The 25088-nt window shown below is 43.9% G+C and overlaps 1 protein-coding gene across 1 annotated transcript in view; it reads left to right on the top strand.

The window, feature by feature from the left end:
- Window positions 1-25088, top strand: part of NXF1 (nuclear RNA export factor 1) — an 88287-nt gene that overhangs the window by 41470 nt on the left and 21729 nt on the right. Inside the window, exons 6-13 of the mRNA XM_077455831.1 lie at window positions 88-171; window positions 5173-5242; window positions 5326-5414; window positions 5685-5792; window positions 11711-11820; window positions 15136-15172; window positions 15691-15759; window positions 15854-15909. Coding sequence (XP_077311957.1) covers window positions 88-171; window positions 5173-5242; window positions 5326-5414; window positions 5685-5792; window positions 11711-11820; window positions 15136-15172; window positions 15691-15759; window positions 15854-15909 — 623 coding nt within the window. The remainder of the gene's footprint in view (window positions 1-87; window positions 172-5172; window positions 5243-5325; window positions 5415-5684; window positions 5793-11710; window positions 11821-15135; window positions 15173-15690; window positions 15760-15853; window positions 15910-25088) is intronic.

The following is a 25088-nucleotide window of genomic DNA, read 5'->3' as shown; positions in this document are numbered from 1 at the left end:
GTTTGGTACATACTTTGCACCAGTTTCCATATATTTTGGAAGAAACTAGTAATATCTGTGTTTGCCTTTTTACTCTCTGCTCTTCAGATTACTATAATTACACAACCAACTCCGCCGCCTGCTCAATCAAAAGAAATGCAAATGACTGAAGAGGAAATCGCACATTTTAAGGTATTTATAGTAAACAATAATAGTTTTGGTTAATGCTTTTATTATACTAAGTGGTATAAATACAATGTTTTGTGTGGAAATGCTAAGTTTGATACCCATTACCTGGAAAGAAGTAAGTGTGAAATATAAGGAAAATATCCTATTAGCCTCGTTTTAACCACTTCAGCCCCGGAAGGATTCACCCACTTCCTGACCAAGCAATTTTCTGTGATGCGTCACTGCGTCGCTTTAATTGACAATTGCACGGTCATGTGACACTACTCAAACAAAATTGATGTCCTTACCCCCCCCCCCACAAATAGAACTTTCTTTTGGTGGTATTTAATCACCTCTGTGGTTTTCGCATCTATAACATTTATGGTGTGTTTTTGAAGCATTGAATTAATAAAATGGCGGTCGTTGCAATACTTTCTGTCACACCATATTTTGCGTGGCTGCCTTACAAAAAGACAGTAAAGCTTCTTCTTCTCCTTCTCCTCCTTCTCCTTCTCCTCCTTCTCCTCCTTCTCCTCCTTCTCCTCCTTCTCCTCCTTCTCCTTCTCCTTCTCCTTCTCCTTCTCCTTCTCCTCCTTCTCCTTCTTCTCCTCCTTCTCCTTCTCCTTCTCCTTCTCCTTCTCCTTCTCCTTCTTCTCCTTCTCCTTCTCCTTCTCCTTCTCCTTCTCCTTCTCCTTCTCCTTCTCCTTCTCCTTCTCCTTCTCCTTCTCCTTCTCCTTCTCCTTCTCCTTCTCCTTCTCCTTCTCCTTCTCCTTCTCCTTCTCCTTCTCCTTCTCCTTCCCCTTCCCCTTCCCCTTCCCCTTCTCCTTCCCCTTCCCCCCCCAAGTTAATTGATACCAAACATGTCACACTTCAAAATTCCACCCGCTTGTGGAATGGCAACAAACTTTTACCCTTAAAAATCTCCATAGGTGACGTTTAAAAATTTCTACAGGTTACCAGTTTTGAGTTGGAGGAGATCTAGGGCTAGAATTATTGCTCTCGCTCTGATTGCGGCAATACCTCACGTGTGTAAAAAGAAAAGCAGATCTGGCGCTATACCTTTTAAGAATTAAATGCCAAATAGAAAAAGTTGATACAGAGTAGAGAAAAATATACTTCTATTGGTTCACCTATAGTCAAATCCTATCAAAAATATACTTTTATTAGTGAAAAAAATTTAATTAAATATATGTGAAGTTTAAATAAGGAGGAAAAAAGCAGCATATTGTCCTGGCTGATTAGAAACAAAACCAAAATGAAGTACCCCCAGCGGATGACAAACAAACCCCCCAGAGATCCACATAGTGGCACAGGGGCTCATACTGTGGAGACTATACCACCCCTGCAGGGGCAGGGTATCTGGTGAGGGCATTACCAATTTTTGTCACGTAGACTGGGAAGATCTTCATTACTAACTTCACATCTCCTGCACAAATCATCTGTATAATCTTTTGGGACTCTGTGGAAACTTTTAGTGCATCCTTTGAGTACTTAAGGATTGCCTATGGGATGTCCTCACAATCTGCACTTTCTGATATTTGATTGTATTGTCACAAATTAATCTTTCGTAAGCACTTTTGTGTTTTTTCACTTGTTCCTGGTCATTTTTCTTGTATTGGTAAAAATTGTGTACATGAAAAATTATATAACACTTTATTAACCAACATGTCTTTATGAAAGATTTATTTATTTAAACTTCACATATATTTATTTAATTACATTTTTTTCACTAATAGAAGTATATTTTTGATATGATTTGACTATAGGTGATCCAATAGAAGTATATTTTTCTCTACACTGTATCAACTTTTTCTATTTGGCATTTAATTCTTAAAGGTATAGCGCCAGATCTGCTTTTCTTTTTACATCCAATATATTTCCATCCAGGGGGTGGCGATATTAGGCAAAGGCAGCTCATACCAATAATATACTGTCTCCATCCATAGCGCAATCTTTTTTTCATTACCTCACATGTGTGGTTTGAACAGTGTTTTCATATGCAGGCCCTACTCACGTAGGTGTTCGCTTCTGTGCACGAGTGGCGGGACTGAGTGCTTGCAGAAAAGTTTTCTTATTTATTTTACTTTTTATTTTGACACTATCCTTTAAAAAAAAAAGTTACTTTTATTTCTATTAAAAGGAATGTAAACTTCCCTTTTAATATAAAAAAAAAAAAGAAGCATGACAGGACCTCAAAAAAGACCTCAGATCTCATATTTACACTAAAATGCAATAACAAACAAAAGAAGAAATGTTCTACTTTTTAAGAGCATATGGTGGAAGTGATGTTTGACATCACTTCCGGCAGTCAATGCTATGGAGCTAAGTGGGGCCATCTTCCCCTCACTCTGCAGCCAGCCAAGCAGGAGAGAGGACCAGATTATCTCCGCTGCTACTGATGGCTCCGGTAAGCCGGGGAGACCACCAGAGTGTGGCGGGAGGATACCGGGGTTATGGCAGCTAGCTGCTGCCATAACTATGATATTCCTCTTAAAAATGCTGACGTATATTGCCGTGAGCCAGTCCGGAAGTGGTTAAAGGGGTAGTGATGTAGAGGAAATTATCTGCTTTGAGGCATGATTAGGTTGTGGTGTTGATACCAGACCTTTCTGAGAATTCTATGCAAGGTGGATTTGTATACTTTGATCTCTTTGACAGTTGGCCTGGTCCAGCTCAGGATGATCATGGAAAGAATGGCCCAGCAGAAAAAGGAGGCGTTGCACTGGTATTGGCATTGCTGGCACTGACATTGCTAACACAAAGAGCTTTGCCGCTGGCAATAATGCTCAATGCTGCACTGTCAGGATTGCTGGCTGGCTTGATACTTTTGCCTATTCAAAAAAGCAAATGGTGTTACCATACAGCTGATCTGTACAAACTGGAAGTTGCTGGAGCAGCACTGTCCTAGTTCTTTATTATTTCCCAGTGCATTCTGGGATACAGGAACCTTCACTGCCTCTCCCCCAGTGCCCAGCCAACACTTAAAAAATGTTTCAGTAAAGTGATTTTAAACGATCACCGTGTGAAACAACCCATTCAGGCCAAAATAGAAATGAAAGGCAAAACATTTTTGTATTGATGTGAGACATTACTTTTTTTTCTCCCTTTTTTTTTTTTCTTGTGACACATTCCCATCTGTTCTCAGCTGTATAAGAGCTGGGGGGAGGAGAGGCAAGCGCACAACCATTCCCAGTGAATGGTTGTGCAGTGGGGGTGGTGTCAGGACAAGTCTGGAGGAGAGCAAACTAAGTTCCCAGCATAGCTAGAGAACTGACCACAGTGTGCTCTCCTGCTTAGTGTGGTCAGGGTTTTTTTAATAGGTAATCAAGGGTACTAGCAAGAACACAGGGATTTCACAAAAAAGAAAGCAATACAAAGAGAGCATGATACTTGCTCATACAAGTACATGGTACAGACAGCACATATCAGGAATATGAAGTGCTGGGGTAGCAAACAATTTAACATGCTGTAAAATGCTATAGGTGCAGTTAAAATGTGGTTGCAGTATGTTACCAGTGACATGAATGGGGGCAGCTGATAAAAATCAAGCAGCATGTCCCTTTAATGAGGCATTGATGCGTAAGACAACATAATCCTACTTCATGGCAGGCATTCAAGGGGTGGTTATAAGACTTTAAAAACCCTGAATAAATGCTGCTTAAACACAGGGTATTGACGCACATGTGAACAAGCCCTAAGTGAAAGGTGAGATTGCTGGGGAAAAATGTACTGTGTGTAGGGTAGATGGGTTCCTGGGGAAGAATCTATTGTGAACAAGGATGTACACTGAGGTGGACCAGGGGAGAACTAGCTGTGGAGGGAGGTGCTGTAATCGGGGTTTGGATGGTTTAACCACTTCTGGACCAAGCCTATTTCTGACACAAAATCAGTATTTTTTGCTAGAAAATTACTTAGAACCCCCAAACACTTCTCTTTTTGGCAAAGACCCTAGAGCAGTGATGGCGAACCTTAGCACCCCAGATGTATTGGAAGTACATTTCCTATGCTGCTCCACTACACTGCAGAGTGCATGAGCGTTGTGGGAAATGTAGTTCCAAAACATCTGGGGTACCAAGGTTCGCCATAACTGCCCTAGAGGATAACATGGCGGTTGTTGCAATATTTTATGTCACACTATTTATGCAGCAGTCTTACAAACGTGTTTTTTTTTTTTTTTTTTTTTTGTAGAAAAAATACACTTTATTAATAAAAAAAAATAGAAAAAAATTGTTTATTGAACACTGTCCCTTTAAAAAAAAATAAAATAAAAAAATTGATCACCAGGAATGCAACCCTCCCGTGTGACAGTAATAGGCAGTGACAGGTGCTTTTTATGGGGGGATCTAAAAGACCCCAAATCCCTCCTTTGCACTTCAAAGTATTCAAAATGGCAAAATATGTGTTTTGGAATACTGTTTTTTTTTTTTTTTTTAATCTGTGCTATTGGCAGCCGAGCAAACCAGAAGTGACATCCTCTCCGTGCTTGTTTTTACATAGGAGATACGATCAAAGCCGTTTCTAGCTTCACTTAGGCCTCCAAACAGCCAGTTGACATGCTGGATAGTCACTTAAGTCTCCCGGTGGGACAAGAGACCTGGGCAGAACGGGGGGGGGGGGTCAGATGTATGTGTCTTCCAGCTCCTTATAACAGTTGAGTGGCTCATTAGCCGAAGCGGTTGTTATCATGAAATGGCCGGGCATCACTCTGGTATGACCACTTCAACCAAATGACATACTGGGATGTGATTTTGCGTGGAGTGGGGATGGATGCACTGCGGCCTGGGGGAGGGGGTAGCCAGGGTTATACACTGTGACAGGAAGCTGGTAATGATCTTGAAAAGTGCACACAAACAGTTTCCGCTGAAACCTCTGTACATGTGGCTCTATTGTCAGTGTTTTGTTTCCTGGCAGCTTCCTTTAAGTACCATAGGACATAGATAAAACAAACTTTCTTTAAACTTAGTTTACCATCCCTGTTTAATTGACTTTGCCTCTTAGGAACAATGTTTTTGTGTTTACCAACAGTGCTGTATGCAAAAGCGATATGATGGAGCCCAGCAAGCCCTAGACATGAGTTCATTGCGTTCTGATCCAGGTACACATTCTGTATTTTACATGCACTGTTCTAATAAGCTGTACCCTTGTAAACTGTTTCACTGATGCTGCTTGTCTCTTTAGATCTGGTGGCAAACAAAGTAGACCTCATTCTAAACAGGAAGTCCTGTATGCAGGGTATGCTGCAGATTATTGAAGAGAATGTGCCCGAGGTGGGTTTTCTCACTTTTTTTTTTTTTTATAAAAGATAACGTAAGGTTAGAACTAAGTCTTGCTGCCCAACCGTTGATACCTTAAGGATCTGTGCTAATAGCTGGTGTTTACGTGGATTAAAAATATTTAAATTAAAGGTTCATGAATCCTACTGTTTGATGCTTATTTAGTGTTCTTTTTGCATAAAAGTGCACTTTAGCTATAAAAAAACATCTGTTCATGTGTGCTGTACCCATTTGCGTTGTAACTTTTCCCCCCCCATCCTTCAGCTTTTATCTTTGGATCTCAGTAACAACAAACTCTACAGACTGGATTACATGTCAGAAATTCACTTAAAAGCCCCGAATCTGAAGATCCTGAACCTTTCTCGTAATGTGGTGAGTCTTTTTTATTGAGCTTCCATTACCCTACTCAATCTTTATACTTGTTTCTGTCTTACTCCTAAAATTTGTATGTAAAACAGGGTTTTTGTTTTACACGCTGTACAACTGTTTTTTTTTTATCTGAGCCCTTTGAGCCACACAGTTTGATGAATTAGGCAGCCTAGGTTTCACTGCTCCCAAAAGAAATGAACACTAAGCACACATAAAACCTGAGGCCTGCCCTCTATGGGCTTTAACCTTACTCACCTCACACATTGCCAGTTTTAACAAGCTGTCCAATGGCATATGAGGGGAGAGAGCTGTCTCCATCAATGTTCTTTGGGAAACGGATTTTATGTTGAGTTTAAAATTCCTATTTCCTCTACTGGTCATTTAGAGATGCCATTTGATGAAAATTAAGCAACCTAGGGACATCCAAAAGTAATCCAACCTGGGGGATGGGTACAACTGATCAACATAGATGAATCGGCCCAGCAAGAAAAAAAAAGGCTAATAAATAGACAGAACCTTTTGAATTAAACTAGCATATATAGATATATCAATCTAGTAAAACTCAGAAAACGCATAAGCTAAAGACCAGGTTGCAGCCTTATGAATTAGTAACATCAAATGGTGCTGTCTACAGGACAGTGCTGATATCTCAAATGTTTCTGGCCAAAGGATGACCACAAAGAAAGCTACTTTACAGGATAGCAGTGTAAAAGATATGTTCCAAATGGGTCTAAAAGGGTATCGTTTATAACACTGACTGTACAAAATTTAAATCTCAAGGTTCGAGTAGATACCTAACGGAGGAAGCAAGAAGGGCAACCACATGAATAAAGTGTGAATTGGTGAGCTAGCAAGTCAGAGAACACTGAAAAAGAACAGATAGGGCAGACAAATGACCTTTTAAAGGTATTCAAGCGCAGGTCCTCCTAACGCTGCAAAAATTAGAAGCCAGCAAAACGATCAGACACCTAAATGGGACGAGACAGGGATGTCCCCCCCCTTGATATTTATCCTGACCTTGGAACCCTTTCTTCATATGATTAGGGACAACCCAGATATTTCGGGCTTTCGTTTGGACGATACGCTGTCCCCAAAAATTGCGGCGTTTGCTAATGACCATTCATTCAGACCCCCTGGTATCCAATCCAAACCTACTGGTGGAATTGAAGTATGGGGCACTATTCTTTTTCAAGATTAACTACCAGAAATCAGAGTTGATAAACGTCTCCATGCCGGCCTCTCTACATACCATATTCCGGGCAGATTTCCCTTTCAAATGGGCAGGGACCTCCATCAAATACCTTCTGGGCATTCTTTTGCCAAGTAGGACAGAGGACGTTTTCTCCCTCGATTTTCCACCCCCTTTGACAGCCATCAAAAAAGACCTACAATCTTGGCCGCAGGTTATATTCTCCTGGTTCAGACGTTGTAGCATAGTAAAAATTAACATCATGCATCGGTTGCTATACCATCTTCAGGCCCTCCCTGTCCTGATCCCCAGTTCTTTTCGTAGGTCGGTGAACCGAGCCTTCGTCGCCTTCCTTTGGGCCCAGAAACCCCCACGGCTTGCACAGTCGATCTTGCGATTTGCCAGAACTGTTGGGCAGAATGGCCTTGCCAGGCGTTAATCTTTATCACATAGCCTGTCACCTGACATGAATCTTAGACTATTGTCGCCATGGTCTGCTTAAACGGTGGGTTCAAGTGGAATGGCTCTTGACTGGAGCTCAGCTAGATTTGGTGCTTTGGTGCCAGGCAAGTCTGCCAAGCCTAGTCCTAGACCACCCCACCGTGGGAGAGATGTGGAGGATCGCTCAAAGCATTCCATGATTTTTCAGTCGCGCTCACCCCGTTTTGTTTGAAATCTTCAGTACAGGACTCAGCTACCCCAGATTCCAGGAGCTCAAAGGAATCGCAAGATCTCGGCTCCCTCAATTAATCCTCAACGGACATTGGATGTCCAGGAAAAGCATCATGGGGGACCCATCCTTGGCAGGTCTGTTCTTCTGGAAAAAACTCCAGCTGGCTCACTTCATAGGCTTACTACCCCTCCCAGCGCCCTTCGGAAGGACCCTGACTACCTTCGAGCAATTATGCCTGGAACAGTCCCCTGTGCGCCATGCAGTTTTGGTGACTTATCAGTAACTCATATCGCCTCCTAAGGCGTTCAGCCCCCCCCCCCCCCCCCTGTATTTCCATGTGGGAGCAAGATCTGGGACTTCAATTCACTTTTCAAGTAAAACTTGTGTGTGCTAACCACCAGGAGGCAGGGCTTAAGGTGCTGACTCTGTGGTACTTCAGAGCTCTGATTTGTGCTAGAGATGTGGGGAGGAACCAGGTTCTCTGCACGTCTCCTGGTCCCCTATTGGACCGAGGTCCACCGCATTGTCCAGAAGTTCACTGATAGGGAGTTGCCTTTAACCCCCGTGTTCTTCCTCCTACACTACCATGAGATTCCAAGCAAGATCTATAGGAGATCCATCCTACCTCTCCTGCTCACAGCGGCGAAAAGGTGCATCTCCTTGTTTTGGAAATGGACGCAGCCGCCGAGGGTGATCGTCTGGTTGAAAAGAGTAGCCAAAATAAATGAAATGGAGGACTTGGTGGCCTCAGAGAGAAGTTCCTCATGAAATGGTTTTATTGGCACGAGTTCGCTTACTCGGAGGAGCATGCAGAGCTGATGACCTAACTCCCCCTGGGAGTGGAGACACATGAGATGGGCTCCCTAGGCATTGATCGAGGGACTGGCGAATGGTCCCCTCCTATCTCTTCCCCCCCCCCCCCCCCCCCTTTTTACCCTTTTTTTTTTCTCTGGTTTTTCTTTGCTGTTTGGACCTCTTTTCATCTGGAATAATCTGGTGTAAACCGTCAAAATTGTGCAGGATGCAGATACCTCCTTGACCCTGAAGCCCAATGTCTAGTCCCCGAATATGTGTTTATATTACTTGCTTTATTGCGAAGTTTGTACACGTGGTCTAGCTTGTGGAGATGAATTACAGTATTTACAATGTTGCTGAGGTCTCTGTATCACTGTATGCCGTATCTAAATAATTTGCAAAAAGTAAAAAATAATCGGAAACCCTTACCTGTCCTGGAATCCAGCGATGTCCGCACCGCAGCTGTTTCCATCAGCTGTTGGGTGCATGCCACCTCCATTGCATGTAAGGGAACCTGGCAGTGTAGCCTTTTGGGTTCATGCTGGGAATCCTGCTGCGCATACGTGAGGCTCCGCTCCTCTCTCCTACTGGCCCAGCGATGGGGAGGAGGAGGGAGCCCCAGCCGTGACGTCAATACCCACGGCTGAGGCTCCCGGAAGTGGGGAAAGCATACCCTTAAAGTCCATGGAACATAATAAAACAGACGAATAAGGTCAGTGTGCTACACTTTCCAGAGCTAATCTGGAGTTGTGAGAATGACTGACTGGAATGTCTTTTTCCTCAGTCCTTGTAATTAGACAAATTAGTAGCTTTAGAGGAGGAAAAGGGTAGACCAGATATGCTGATTCCCTTGTCTCACCAGTGCATCTGCTGCATCTTGCTTCCTGGAGACAAATATGTTCAGCTTCTTGGTGCGCTAAGAAACTAGCAAATCCAATGTTCTCCAGCGCTGACTTATGTCCTTGAATACCTCCAGATGATGAGACTATTGCCTAGGTCCAGAAATTGTCTGTGAGGAAAATCCTCTTGCCAGCTCTATTCTGGGAATGTGCACTGTAGATCATTGGAACATGATACTCCACCTAAGACCTGGTGGGAAAGACTGTATACACACACCTCCCCTCGCTGCAAAAACAATCCTGGTATTTACGGTTAATTGATGCAAGACACTGCTGTAACATTGCTTGATTGAATTTGAAGTGGATGACTGGTCAGAAGGTGGGTTCTAATAAACTACCAACAAGTGAGTTGCTCATTGTTTCAGAATGTTAACTAGAAGCATTGATTCCTCCTGATGCCAACAGCCCTGAAGAGAGGCCCGAGAATTCTACCCTCAAAACCCCCGAACTGGCGTCCTTATGATATTCTTCCATTGGAGAATGTCACCTCCAATAACATGACATAGACCTCTTTAGTTTGAGTGTAACGCTTATCCAGAGAAACTTTGTCTCGCGCTGTGATGTGAGATCTTTTGTTTCAGGGTTCATTTGTACAGTTGAGCAACTGGAGGGGTAGGAGGACGTTGGAATTGAAGTTGCTGAACCTGACTCTGCAACGTTGCAACTTTTCCTGGGACTGGAAGATGTTGGCCTAAAGGGTATCCAGGAAAAGGCACAAGTAATTTAAGCGTTGCAACAAACAGAGAAGACTTCTCAATGTTCAGGAGCCACCCAAGGTTCTCTAAGGTCCTCACTGTGATTGCCACATTAGGGTTCAATGGGAGCACCCAGTGACAGAAAAACCTCTGGAACTAAGAAGACCCAGAACTTGTGCAAAGACCTTTGTAAACACACATTGCCACAGACAAAGCCAAAGGGTAGAGATCACAAACTGATAGTGGTTGTCTCCAACAGCAAAGCTAAGAAATCCTTGATGACCAGGAAAGAGGAATTTGTAAATGTGCATACCTAGTGTAAATAGAAACCAAGAAGCTTTAACAGTGAAGGAGGGCAATAAATGAGTAGATTCAATTTGAAACCTCAGAGTATGTACTACACATTGAGGGCCTTGAAGTCAAAGATGGGATGAATGCTTTCTTTGCATTTTGAAACTGTAAAATGAGTTTCAAGAACACAACGAAACCTGTATGGAAAAAATTACGCTGGAGTTCTACTATAGGTATAAATAGGGAAGCTGGAGTTTACTTGCCACACAAGACCAATGGAATCACTGCATAATTACCCATACAAAGAAGTGTACAAAATGGTGCTCTTACAGAGAGACATGACTTCTGGAAATCACTTTGTTTTAACTTTTTTTTTTTTTTTAAAGGGTGGTTACATGCATATGCAAAAAATATTTTCTTAGCAAGACTATCTAAAAGCAATCCTATATGTATAAAATCTCAGTTATGCTAGCTAAACTGAATACAATCTGAACTGTTTTCAAGCCGCAGTAGTCTCTCATAAAGTGAGTAACTGCTTCCATGCAAGGATTATAGAGTGGTAAATGACTACAAGTCTGCTTCTGATAGGTTGTTTCTCTACAAAACAATTGCTAGAATTTCTCTGTGCAGACAAAACTGATGCCTGACCTCTAAAGCTGGCCATAGATGGATTGAAATTCATCTGCTTAAGCAGGGAGACTGGGTATACACTGGTGCGCTGTGTGAGATCGCATGTGATTTGCACAGCAAATAACATGGGATGTCTGTGATGTGATTTCAGCCAGATAGTATAGCTGAATTTGCATTGCAAATACCAAACTCACACAGGACCCTTTTTTGAGCGGCACCAGAATCGGATCGCATGGGTGTTCACACCGATGTGATCCGATTCCTGTCCAAACTGTCAGTTCGCACTGCGATATGCGAACTGAAATGGGGGTTTCATTAACATTGTATTGACACTCCCAGCTGTACGCATGTGGCAGTGTGAACTGCCTTGCGAGTCAGGTGCATTGCAGGAACCCTCTGTGGATTTGCAGTGTTCCCGCATCACACCTATGTCAACTGGGGGGGAATAACCGGATGTTTTTTGTGAGGCGCATTATGGACATCCCTTTTTTGACAAAAGTTGATTGTTAGATCGACTTCTGTCTAAAGGGAGTCCCACTGTCAAAATACTGACAGTCACCACTCGCATAAGACCAAGAACTGAGAGTTCCAAGACAGAGAACAGAGCGGGCAGATGTTGTATCCACACAGGTCAGAATGTGTATGTGTTTGTTGTTTTTTTTATCCCATACTTCTTTTAAATTACATTTTAGCATAGATGAATATAATGTATTTGTAATAATTTATACCTACTGTTTATTTTTGTGTAGCTAAGATCAGATAAGGATCTGGATAGGATTAAAGGTCTGAAGCTCGAAATGCTGTGGTTGGATGGAAACCCACTCTGCGACAGTTTCCGGGAACAGAGTCTATATATCAGGTCAGTCGGTTAGTTTCTTACCTTTTGACACAATGTGTGTCTGAAAGAGGTTTTCCTGAAGCCTTGACTTTTACCCGAGCTGCCTGGCTTTTCCCTGTCCAGGGTTGGTTTTCTTAATACATTAAAGCAGCCTTTGAAACTGATTTCCAAATGTTTCTTCAATAAAAACTTGAATCTTGAGCTCCACAGAAGTGAATTGGGGGTTACAGCTGTGAGTTTTACACTCAACTGGCGAGCGTTATGGGATAAGAGCAAGTCATTTGTTTTTCAACTTGTCGGTGAGTTTGGAGTCCATGTATATAATGTTATCCAATGCTTTTTTCCTGATGTGGCTCTTCCCATAGTTATTTATAAATTGTTTGGCAAAAAGATTTTAATTTAGTAGAGATTATTCACCATGCATATAAAAATATAAATGGTAAAAGTACCTTTCCTAAACGGCTACTTTTATTTTGTTTCACCCTATCTCAGAAATGGGCATAATGATATTCTATGCCCCAAAAAGCAAAAACAATTTAGCCAAATATTTGAGGCAGTCCTACAGTTTTATGAACAGAGAGTTGACATACTATGTGTCTATATATTCATATATAACTTTAGTTATTGAATTACTTCTATATGAAACATCTGCTTCATTATGCTATGGGAAGTTGGGAACCTTTGACCTTTTTTCTTTTCATCAGTTGTAGCTATTGTCTTCACTACCATATAAATATGACTGGGAGGCCAGTCCAGAGTTTGAGGTTTGATTCAGGATTGAAGCATCTGAATCATGTTGACTATCATCTCCAGGTATCTCATTTATAATGAAATTATATATAGATAGAAGTGATTACTTTTAAAACTATTAACCAAGTTTCTTGTAATTCAATAATTGAAGTTTTATATATGAATATAGACCCATACTACATACTGTAATCTATAAAAAAAAGTGTTGGGGTAATGTAAAAGGGTGACTGAGAAAATATATGGGGTAAAAACAAGAAGAGATGGGCAGAAATTAGGTATTAGTTTCATTGTGTTGCACTGGATAGCTGTAATTCATTTTACTTCTGTACTATGTAAAATGTAATGGTATTTAACATACCTAAACTGTTGTCTTTTAATCCAGGTAGTAATGTTGCATTTTAGTATAATTTTATATACTCATTTGTCTTTTGGTTTATTGCACCTTACTAAATTACCGGACCCGTAAGTTAGTTTTTTTTTTTTAAGTTTGGGCGGGACATTCTCATGTGACTTTCACGCTAACACTAGTGTTGCATACATAACCTGTAGAGGCCTAGCTCTGATATTTTCTGCAGTTATGTTAGGCATGCTGCAGTATGACATACCCTGCACTTCTCCTTTTTTGAAGCAGAGTGTTGTCTGGTGAGATCCATGCAGGGAAAATATAATTTCAGTGCTATTTTTGCACCACATCCGGTAGCCTGTTGTACAGAACTGGTGTTTTTTATTTTGATAGGATTCCCACCCTGCCTTGTTGTAGCTTCAGCTATAATTTTATAGCAGTGTTTATACAATCACATGTGGCATGTACAGTTAAAAGGGCTTCAGCTGCATCTCCTTCTTTGTATATTCTTCTTCTTCTTCTTTTTTTTTTTTTTTTCTTCAGGCACACAAGCAACACTAGTGTCTACCAAATAAGCTCAATTTCCCCTTTTGCTGCACATCTCACCATTTTATTTCCACATCCATCTTTGCTTTTTTTTCCCCACCCTCCTTTATGTGGTACAGTCCTTTCAAGTCCACAGGTTAACCATTACCCATTGTTCTATCTCACTTCTTCTCCTTGGGCTTCAGGTTCAATAACCTGCCTTTGTTATACCTCCATTTATCTCAGCCAGGAATACGATTAGCATATTCAAAACTCTTGTCTCTGTGAAAGCCTCTTCGTTCAACCCTCATGAACTCGCTAATGCCTCCTTTCAATGTGGTTGTCTGGTCTATGACGGGTAAGATTCCCCATGCGGGAGCAACCTAAGGCAGACCTGCTAACAGCCACGAGAAGATCACTGAAGGAGGTTGGATGCTGCCTTATGCCCAAAGAATGCACCTTTACCCTTTGTCAGTCTCACAAATGACTTGTACCCTCCTTGCCAGGGAGGTGGGCTTGGCATTCCACAAATCGTCAAGGATAAGGAAAAAAACAAAACAAAACAAAAAACACCAGCAGTTGTGCCTTGTGCACAGTCGATGGGGCTCCCTCGGATAGGAGTTGCTGTAAAAAGGGGTGATTCTGCACATAACCCCAACTGTGCTTGGAGGGGTGATCCTGCACATAACCCCAGCTGTGCTTTGAGATAGGAGGGCTTAACATGGAGAAGATGGAGACTGGATTAACTGGAGGTTCTAAAAATCTGATTTTCCTGTGTTGACAGAGGCTGTACTTATGCTTCTCACTATACATCATTTCTCTTTTTACCAAAGCCTAAAGTCTTCACTCTCTGCCTTTCATTTAAATCACTCATTACCCATCCATACCACAAATATCTTTCCATTTTCTCTCCTAGTATCCTTTACTCATTACCATCTTTCCAACCTATTACATTTGTAAAGAAGTTCCCTGAATCATGTATATGTATTGCATTCAGTAAACATTTGCTGATTAGACATGGTTTATTTTAATCATTGGGAAATTTCTGTATTAGAGGTTTCTGCCTCTAGAGATGAAAATGCCACTGTAGTCTACATTTACTCCAATTTATGTATGCAGATTTAATATGCCACACTAATTTTTTTTTGATCTCTAAACCATATCTGCAGCACTTTAGTTAACCATTTAATTTTCAAATTTTGTACTAGCCCCTAGTAATGTTACTGCATGGTTCTCATTACACAACCCAGCTGTGGAGAAACGTTGCATACATGTTCCTCTCGATAAAAGTATTGGAGGGAAAAATATATGCATTGACACTGGTTGATGTAACTGGTGTAAATAAGCATTTACCTTTTATGACTGCTGTCTTTACGTTCCCCATGATGTTGTGACAACCTTTTATTCAGCTCTGTGGAGTTGGGGTATTTTCTGGAAGATGGGTAGGGGCAGTATAGAAGCACAGATTTCATATTGTATAGGAAGTCTTTATTCATCAGTGTCCTTCATCAGCAAAGTCCTGGCAGACTGCGGGGCTGCACTTCTCTCTTCTCACAACAGAGATCAGTGTGGGTCTCCCCTCTACTAGGGTATGGTATGATAGAGGTTTGGTCATGGTGCTCAAAGTGTGGGTTGGGGGTCTTTGTGTGCTGCTACTAACCTTTTCTGTTTGTTTCTTTGGCTGTCAACGTCTGGATTTTACCCGCTCTGGATGACAGTGCTATGAGGGAACGCTTTCCAAAACTACTGCGACTGGTGAGACACTAAATATTTGATGTTTTGTTCTAGGTTTTCCATGACGGAAAATCATCTTAACTTAATCGTATAGTACAGGGCACATGGTTTATACTCAGACCCTGGGTTAAAGGCTGGTATCTTCAGGTAATTGGAAACTTCCAAAACTTTGAGGACACGATGTTCAGATTTTAACAATATGCAGCCCTTGGTTTAATAATTGGAGCAGAGGGGGTTGCACAAGGTCTGGGTCTAGCTTGCTTGCTGTACTGAGGCAGTCTATTAGCTGAGGAACAACTATGGGGCACCAAGGGTATCAATAATTATTTCTCTGCAGAGGTTGAATGATATTGGTCTCAATGTTGCACAGACCCCTCCAGACAGAGTCCTCTTTAACTATGCTGAGGGACACATTTAAAGCAGTGTACCCTTGTATAGTGCATAGAGGTTTATTCTTTCATGAAGAATATTATTTAGTGAGTAAGGCTTCATTTTGAGCACATTTAACCTTGTGTCTTTTACTTTTGCCGTCATCGCAGGATGGACACGAGCTTCCTCCACCAATAACTTTTGATGTAGAAACCCCCACCACACTTCCTCCATGTAAGGTGAGGTATTGGTTGATTTTACTAAGTATTGAACAGTTTTTTGAGGGTTTTTTTTTTTTTGTTCTTCAATATTCATGATATTCTTCTCATTTAGGGCAGCTACCTGTCTACAGATAACATTAAAGCAATAGTTTTGCGATTTCTTCAACAGTAAGTAAAACTTAGTGATACTGAGCACATACACTTTAACTTACATTGTCCCTTCTTTTTCTGTATATGGATGACGGCACTGTAATTATTGTAATAATAATAATAATAAAAAAAATCGAAGTAACTTTTTTTTTTTTTTATCGATATGTACAGCCTATCTGCAGGGAAGCATAAGCAGGAGGAGCCTCTAGTTCTCTGCTGCTGGTCACATGTTCAAAATAAAAACACGCTACAGCCTTTGGAATACAGAGTAAAATAAATAATATAAAAAAACTGTCTTAAATTGTCATATGAATATATATATTTGAAATCAAATCTTTATTATTTTTTGGCAATAACATGGTGTGGCCAGATTTCTGCCAGTCGCAGGTCACACCTCTCCAGCCTGTCTCTCAGAATAAGAGGGAAGTGAAGCCTCCATCAATCTACATGTAATAGCCCACCTCCATTGTGTTTAGCTGGTTAGTGGACATGGAAGGGGAGGCAGTGGGCTTTCATTTTACCACTGGATATACGCCCACATGTGTGACTGTATAGTCACATGGGCTGCTTGGGACAGGGAGGAAATGCTCAGCAGAGAAACTCACTGCGGCTGCAAAATTTCTAGCTGAATTAGGGACACAGCATGAAGGTGGAGAGAGAGAGCAGCAGGATCAACTTATTATTATTTATTTTTTCTTGCAGAATACAGAAAACAAATCTCATAGTGACTTGAGTATGAACAGCATGTTATACACCATTTACTGATAGTATATATATATATTTTTTTTAATGGTGTGGGGTTAATGACACTTCAAGTCTTTCTCCTGTATTCCCCAGGAGAAGTAGGGCTAAAATACAACTTCCTACTACAACTTTTTTGAAGTGTTAATTGCCATAAATCATAGATATCATGCCACCGTATTTTTTTTTCACTGACCGACACAGCTCCTCTCTTAGCCATTGGGTTATGCCCACATTTAGGCGAATACTAGCCATTACTTTTTATGTAACACTCAGAACTTTCCAGTTCTGCCCAGGGGGCGGTCCCTTGAGCAACAACCTTCCAGCTTGCCATGCAGTCTGCAGTTTTATTTTGCCTAGTGAAGGACCTAGGTACCCTGCGGGCCCATTGGTCCTTGTTTTATTTATTTATTTATTTATTTTTCTGCAGAAGCTTGACTTTTTGCGCAAGATGATTGATCCTGTGATCTGCGATCAACAGCCCTTATCCTTGTAGTCTCCCCAGTCTGGCCATCAAGCAGGTCGCAGCTCCGCGCTAGGCCAGCCACGACGAATCCTCAGCTCCAGAGGTGGTCGGTGAGCTTTTATGCTCCGGGGCACACATATGACCGGGCTACTGATGTATGAATCACAGTGTGCCAGGCCAGCAGCCACCCTGTACTGATCAGCGAGTGGGTCTGTAATGGAAGGTCTCCCAGCTCTGCAGGACTGGTAAGTGCAGCTCTCGCTGCCTTGTGGGGCTGAACAGCTGTGTATTCCCTGGGAGGTCGATTCGGGGGTCCCTCTCTTCTCTCCCTCTCCCACCCCAAACCCCCCCACTCGCCTTTGGGAGTTTGCAGCCCGGTGGTCCTTTCGACTATCCGACCAATGGGTCTGCGATCTGATTTCCTCAGGCTACAAGATAGTTTCTCTCTTGGCCGCCAAACAAATTCTTCCCCTCCAGCATACCCGTATCCCCGGCTCGCCGGAAGGCCCTATTGTGGACAGTAAAGGACTTGCTGAGTCCTGGGGTGGTTGTACCGGTTACTGGAATCTGAACATTTCCAGGGATTCTACTCAAATCTGTTTGTAGTTCCCAAGAAGGAAGGGGTACGTCCAATCTTGGACCTAAAAGCCCTCAATCATTTTGTGAAAGTGCAGAGGTTCAGAATAGAATCGGTTCGCTCAGTAGTCGCTGCACTCCATCAAGGGGGCTCCCTGGCGTCCTTGGACATCCAGGATGCCTACCTGCACATACCCATATACCTTGGGCATCAAAAGTTTCTGCTGTTTGCAGTTGGGGAAGCCCACTACCAGTTTGTGGCTCTGCCTTTTGGTCTGGCATCAGCCCCCCGAGTCTTTTCCAAGGTATTGGCTCCAGTTTTGGCGTGCTGCGGCAACGTGGGATTGCAATCGTGGGATACCTAGCCGATCTCCTCATGAGGGCATCTTCCGCCTTAGAATTAGAGGAGGATGTGGAGATCACCATGCGGACCCTGCAAGAATTTGGGTGGCTGTTGACCTAAAGAAGTCTGATTGTACCGACCCAGCATCTGTAGTACCTGGGCTTGCTGCTGGACTCCAGGGAGGCGAAAGTTTTTCTCCCTTCAGACAAGCTGCAGACTTGTTAGATCTGCGGTAAAACTGCTGATTAACCGCAAGTGGTCGTCGCTCCGCTTCTGCATGCGAGTCCTGGGACTCATGGTAGCCTCCTTCGAGGCAGTACCATATGCCCAGTTCCACAACAGAGTCCTGCAGAAGGAGATTTTGACAAAGTAGGACAAAGCTCAGTTGTCCCTGGATCGACAGATCCAGGTGAGCCAGTCAGTCAGATTCCCTGACCTGGTGGATGAGGTCCCCGGTTATTCAGTCCGGGAAGTCGTTCCTACCTCCTGAAGTGGACAGTGATCACAACGGACGCCAGCTTATCCGGCTGGGATGTAGTGATGGGGGTTCAGTCGGCTCGGGGCCTCTGGTTGACGGAAGAATCCAAGTTGCCGATCAATCTGCTTGAGCTAAGAACGATCAGGCTGTGTCTCTCCACATGGTCAATGAGACTACAGGGGCGTTCGATCAGGATTCAGTCAGACAACGCCACAGTTGTGGCATACGTCAATCACAGAGGAACAAGAAGCTCAGCTGCCGCACGGGAGGTCGCTCACATACTTCGGTGGGCAGAGCGACACTTACCGGCCCTGTCGGCCATTTACATCCCGGGAGTGGTGAACTGGCAGGCGGACTATCTGAGTCGCCAGATGCTAGACCCAGGAGAATGGGCGTTCCATCCGGAGGTATTCGGGCTACTGTGCCTGCGGTGGGGCACACCAGACGTGGATCTTCTGGCCTCCCGTCTCAATCGGAAGGTGCTGAGATTCGTGTCCAGGACCAGAGATCCTTGGGCAGACGCGTCAGACGAGCTGGTGGCTCCGTGGGATCAGTACCAGCTGATCTATGCCTTTCTTTCACTGAAACTGTTACCACGTCTGTTCCGCAGAGTGGGAGTTGAGGGGATTCCAGTGATTCTGGTCGCCCCAGATTGGACTCATCAGCCTTGGTACGCAGACCTATTACGCCTGATGGCAGACACCCCCTGAAGACTGCCGTTACGAGAGGACCTTCTGTCTCAAGGTCTGATTTTTCCATCCTGCTTTACCATTGCTGGCTTGAACGGCATGGCTATTGAGAGCCAGATGTTGAGGAACCGGGGTCTGTCTGGTGATCTCAACTATACTGAGGGCACGGAAATCTTCTTCTAGGAAGATCTATCATCGTACCTGGAAGCCTTACATCTCCATCTGTGAGGAGAAAAGATGGAATCCAGGGTCCTGCTGTTTCTTAAGCAAGGAGTAGACCAGAAATTGGCGTTAAGCACCATTAAAGGGCAGATATCGGCCTTGGCTGGCTTTTTTTTTTTTCAGCGACCCCTGGCGTCTCACTCATTAGTGAGTACCTTTGTTCAGGGGGTACAACATGTAGTAGCTCCGGTGCGTCCACCGTTGCGCCTCGTGGGAGCTGAACCTAGTGATATCGGTGCTTTAAAAACCGCCGTTTGAAAATATCAGGGATATTCCTCTACTGACTCTTTCCCAGAAAGTGGTCTTTCTAGTGGCCATCACATCGGTCAGGAGGGTTTCGAAACTGGCGGCTTTGTCATGCAAGTCACCTTATCTGGTTATCCACAAAGATAAGGTGTTGCGTCCGCAACCGTCTTTTCTGCCGAAAGTGGTCTCGGCTTTTCATATCAACGAGGACATTATGTTACCATCTCTGTGTCCTAAGCCAAAACACCCTAAGGAAGTGGCCCTTCGGACGTGGTTCGGGCTCTAAAGGTGTATTTTGCCACTGCGTCCTTTCGGAAGTCAGACTCACTGTTTGTTTCGGTAGCTGGTCCAAAGAAAGGCATGGCAGTCTCGTCGGCCACCATTTCCAGGTGGATCAGACAGATTGTAGTGCACGCCTATGCCTTGAAGGGACAAGTACCCCCTTTTCCGGTCACCGCCCACTCCACAAGGGCAGTCGGAACGTCTTGGGCCTTCCAACACCAAGCGTCTGTCGCTCAAGTGTGTAAAGCGGCGACCTGGTCGTCTGTCCACACATTTACCTAGTTCTACAAGGTAGACGTCAGTGCATCGGCTGCATGTTTTGGCCACAAAGTTTTGCAGGCGGCCGTATAGTTGCAATTGAATATATAATATATATTTTTTTCCTGTGTGTTTTTTTTTTTTTTTTTTCGATCAAAACACAGTACTTTTAAGCACTGTTGTATTAGTTACCGCAGTTTTTGGTGTGGTTGAGGGTAGTTTCTCCTGTTGGGGTGTACCCTGGTTTTTGTGGTGTTTTTTTTCCACGCACTGTTGTTTTGTGGGTAAAGTTTTTCACTAGTTCCCACTTGCCATGGTAGTTGAAGTTTTATGCTGGTTTTCCCACCCCTCGTTAGCCATTGGGACATCCTGAAGCAGTGCCAAAGAGAGGAGCTGTGTCGGTCGATGAATATAAGAGAAAATAGGATTTTTTGTACTTGCCGTAAAATCCTTTTCTCTGTAATTCACCGACCGACACAGCACCCGCCCCTCCCTTTTCTCTTTACGTTATACTGCTTGTTGACGTACTGATGACTGCATGGCAGGGTGGAGGGTTGTTATGCAAGGGACCGCCCCCTGGGCGAAACTGGAAAGTTCTGAGTGTTGCATAACAAGTAATGCCTAGTATTCTCCTAAAGGTGAGCATAACAACTCAATGGCTAAGAAGAGCTGTGTCGGTCGGTGAATTACAGAGAAAAGGATTTTACGGTGAGTCCAAAAATCCTCTTTTCTCTTATATTCATCGACCGACACAGCGCCTCTCTTAGCCATTGGGACTTCCTGAAGCAGTACCAAATGAGGGGTGGGAAAATCAGCATAAAACTTCAACCACCATCACCCGCGCCATTGTAACTTCTGTTTTTCCTCTCCTTTGCGGACGTCATTTCCGCCCTTAGTTTGGCTCCCTCCGAAAATCTCGCACATGCACCGTAGCGTCATAACAATCATAACCAAGCCTCGATCTCGATTGCCGTTACTAAGGCACAAGGGGGAGTATCAGGAAGAGCAGGGTGATGTGTAGATCGCGAGACTTCTCCTCTGCCGCTCTGAGGAGAATGTCATGGACAAAAAAAGTCAGAGAAACAGGAAAGACACAGGCGGCAATGCAATATATGCTGCACTCGAAAGTCCACACTGCGCAAGCGCGCATGAGGTAATGGACAAGAAAACGGCAATTTTAACGAAAAAATATACAAGTAAGTGCACTTTCTCAGGCAGCGATCAGCTGCCTGAGAAAACTATTATCTAACAAGCTAAACATGTTTAGGAGGGTTTACAACCACTTTAAGCCCAAGATTGCCACCCAATGCACGCCATTGTGACAGTAGTACAGCAATTTAAATCAGGTGTGAGGAGGCAACGCTGCGTCTGGTGATTTTTGACCTCTTCCATGTTGTACAGGTAGATCTCCACCTCTTAACCAGTTGCCGACCGCCGATGTACGTCGGTAGAATGGCACGGGCAGGCATAAGGACATACATGTACGTCCCTTGCCTCCCGCGGGTCGGGGGCCCGATCGGGCCCCCGCCCGGTGCCTGCGGCGGTCGGTTTTCGTCCGGGAGCGATCCGGGACGAGGGGGCGGCCATTCATTCATGGCCACCCCCTCGCGATCGCTCCCGACGAATAGAAATCCCCGGTGACATCACTTCCTCTCCTGTAATGTAAACACAGGAGAGGAAGTGATGTATTCTCTCCTCCGTGTCGGTATTTTTCGTTCCGACACGGAGGAGAGCGGATCGGGGAGTTGCACCAACACTCTACACACACAGTAGAACATGCCAGGCACACTCACACCCCCCCTTTACCCCCCGATCACCCCCCCAATTACCCCTGCCCCCCAGTCACAGTGACACCAATGTCATTTTTTTTTTTTTTTTTTGCATTGGTGTCATTTGTGACTGTAATAACTGTTAGGGCAGTTAGAGTTAGCCCCCTTTAGTTCTAATGTACCCCCCTAACCCCCCCAATAAAGGTTTAACCCCGTGATCACCCCCCGTCGCCAGTGTCACTAAGGCTGGGTTCACATTGCAGCGGTTTATGAGAATGAATGTGATTCGCACCGCACTGCAGTGCAAATCACATCCGATCTCTGTGCGATTCGAGTTCAGCCATTCGCCGCACCCGCCGCAAATTCGCACGGGACCCTTTTTTGGCCCGCAGCAGAATCGGATCGCATGGGTGTTCACACCATGCGATCCGAGTTTGCAGATCGCACTGCGATATGCGAACTGATCTGGGGGTGTCAGTAACATTTCACTGACACTCCCAGCAGTTCGCATAGGGCAGTGTGAACTGCCGCCGGGAGGCATGCGATGCGGGAACCCGCCGCGGATTCGCGGCGTTTCCGCATCGCTCCAGTGTGAACCCAGCCTAATAAGCGATCATTTTTCTGATCGCCGTATTAGTGTCACAGGTGACGCTAGTTAGGCAGGTAGGTATTTAGGTTCGCCGCAGCTTTTTATAGCGCCAGGGACCCCCATATACTACCGCATAAAGCCCCCTGATTGCCCCCTAGTTAACCCTTTCACCAGTGATCACCCTATAACTGTTACAGGTGACGCTGGTTGGTTAGTTATTTTTTTATAGTTTCAGGGCACCCGCCATTTATTACCTAATAAAGGTTTAACCCCCTGATCACCCGGCGGGTGTCATTTGTGACTAATAACTGTTAGGGCAGTTAGGGTTAGCCCCCTTTAGTTCTAAGGTACCCCCCTAACCCCCCCAATAAAGGTTTAACCCCGTGATCACCCCCCGTCGCCAGTGTCACTAAGGCTGGGTTCACATTGCAGCGGTTTATGAGAACGGATGTGATTCGCACCGCACTGCAGTGCAAATCACATCCGATCTCTGTGCGATTCGAGTTCAGCCATTCGCCGCACCCGCCGCAAATTCGCACGGGACCCTTTTTTTGGCCCGCAGCAGAATCGGATCGCATGGGTGTTCACACCATGCGATCCGAGTTTGCAGATCGCACTGCGATATGCGAACTGATCTGGGGGTGTCAGTAACATTTCACTGACACTCCCAGCAGTTCGCATAGGGCAGTGTGAACTGCCGCCGGGAGGCATGCGATGCGGGAACCCGCCGCGCATTCGTGGCGTTCCCGCATCGCTCCAGTGTGAACCCAGCCTAATAAGCGATCGTTTTTCTGATCGCTGTATTAGTGTCACAGGTGACGCTAGTTAGGCAGGTAGGTATTTAGGTTCGCTGCAGCTTTTTATAGCGCCAGGGACCCCCATATACTACCGCATAAAGCCCCCTAATTGCCCCCTAGTTAACCCTTTCACCAGTGATCACCATATAACTGTTACAGGTGACGCTGGTTGGTTAGTTATTATTTTTATAGTTTCAGGGCACCCGCCATTTATTACCTAGTCTCACTAGTGTACCCCTAAATTTAGGGGTGTCTACTTTCCAAAATGGGGTCATTTGGGGGGGGGGTTTGTGCCATCTTGGCATTTTATGGCCTTCAAAACTGTAACGCCCTTAGAAAGCCTGAAGGCGGTGCTTGGTTTTCGGGGCCCCGTACGCGGCTAGGCTCCCAAAAAGTCCCACATATGTGGTATCCCCGTACTCAGGAGAAGCAGCAGAATTTATTTTGGGGTGTCATTTCACATATGCCCATGGCATGCATGAGCAATATATCATTTAGTGACAACTTTGTGAAAAAAAAAAAAAAAAAAAAAAAGTTTGTAATTTTCCCGCAACTTGTGGCAAAATCTAAAATATTCCATGAACTCAACATGCCTCTCAGCAAATAGCTTGGGGTGTCTACTTTCTAAAATGGGGTCATTTGTGGGGGTTTTGTGCCATCTTGGCATTTTATGGCCTTCAAAACTGTAATAGGTAGTGAGAAGTGAACTCAAAAATTTACGCCCTTAGAAAGCCTGAAGGCGGTGCTTGGTTTTCGGGGCCCCGTACGCGGCTAGGCTCCCAAAAAGTCCCACATATGTGGTATCCCCATACTCAGGAGAAGCAGCAGAATTTATTTTGGGGTGTCATTTCACATACGCCCATAGCATGTGTGAGCAATATATCATTTAGTGACAACTTTGTGTAAAAAAAAAATAATTTTTTTTTTTTTGTCATTATTCAATCGCTTGAGGCAAAAAAATAAAATATTCAATGGGCTCAACATGCCTCTTATCAATTTCCTTAGGGGGTCTACTTTCCAAAATGGGGTCATTTGGGGGGGTTTTGTACTGCCCTGCCATTTTAGCACCTCAAGAAATGGGATAGGCAGTCGTAAACTAAAAGCTGCGTAAATTCCAGAAAACGTACCTTAGTTTGTAGATGTGACAACTTTTGCGCAAACCAATAAATATACAATTATTGACTTTTTTTTTACCAAAGACATGTGGCTGAATACATTTTGGCCTAAATGTATGACTAAAATTGAGTTTATTGGATTTTTCTAATAACAAAAAGTAGAAAATATCATTTTTTTTCAAAATTTGCGGTCTTTTTACGTTTATATCGCAAAAAATAAAAATCGCAGAGGCAATCAAATACCATCAAAAGAAAGCTCTATTTGTGGGAAGAAAAGGACGCAAATTTTGTTTGGGTACAACATTGCATGACCGCGCAATTACCAGTTAAAGCAGCGCAGTGCCAAAGTGTAAAAAGACCTCTGGTCATTTACCAGCAAAATGGTCCGGTCTGAAAGTGGTTAAAGGTTGCCTCCTGCCTTAAAGGATAAGTTCAGCTTTGTAAAATGACCATAAATTAACATAAAATTGTGCATATTTTATTATTAGTAGCCTGTAGCATTGCACCGATGATCAGCAGACCATGGGTGCAATCTCAGGCTGGACATGTGAGAGTTGCTACATTAATAACAACATTTTACACCCTGACTACGGGTGTAACATATTAAAGATGGTTAATTCATTCTC

This window comes from Lithobates pipiens, unplaced genomic scaffold (genome assembly GCF_037356315.1).
Source record: "Lithobates pipiens isolate NorthernLeopardFrog02 unplaced genomic scaffold, aLitPip1_a1.2 Scaffold_10, whole genome shotgun sequence".
Taxonomy (NCBI): Eukaryota; Metazoa; Chordata; class Amphibia; order Anura; family Ranidae; genus Lithobates; species Lithobates pipiens.
Note: the sequence above shows the minus strand (reverse complement) of the source record. Positions and strands in the feature narration are given on the sequence as shown.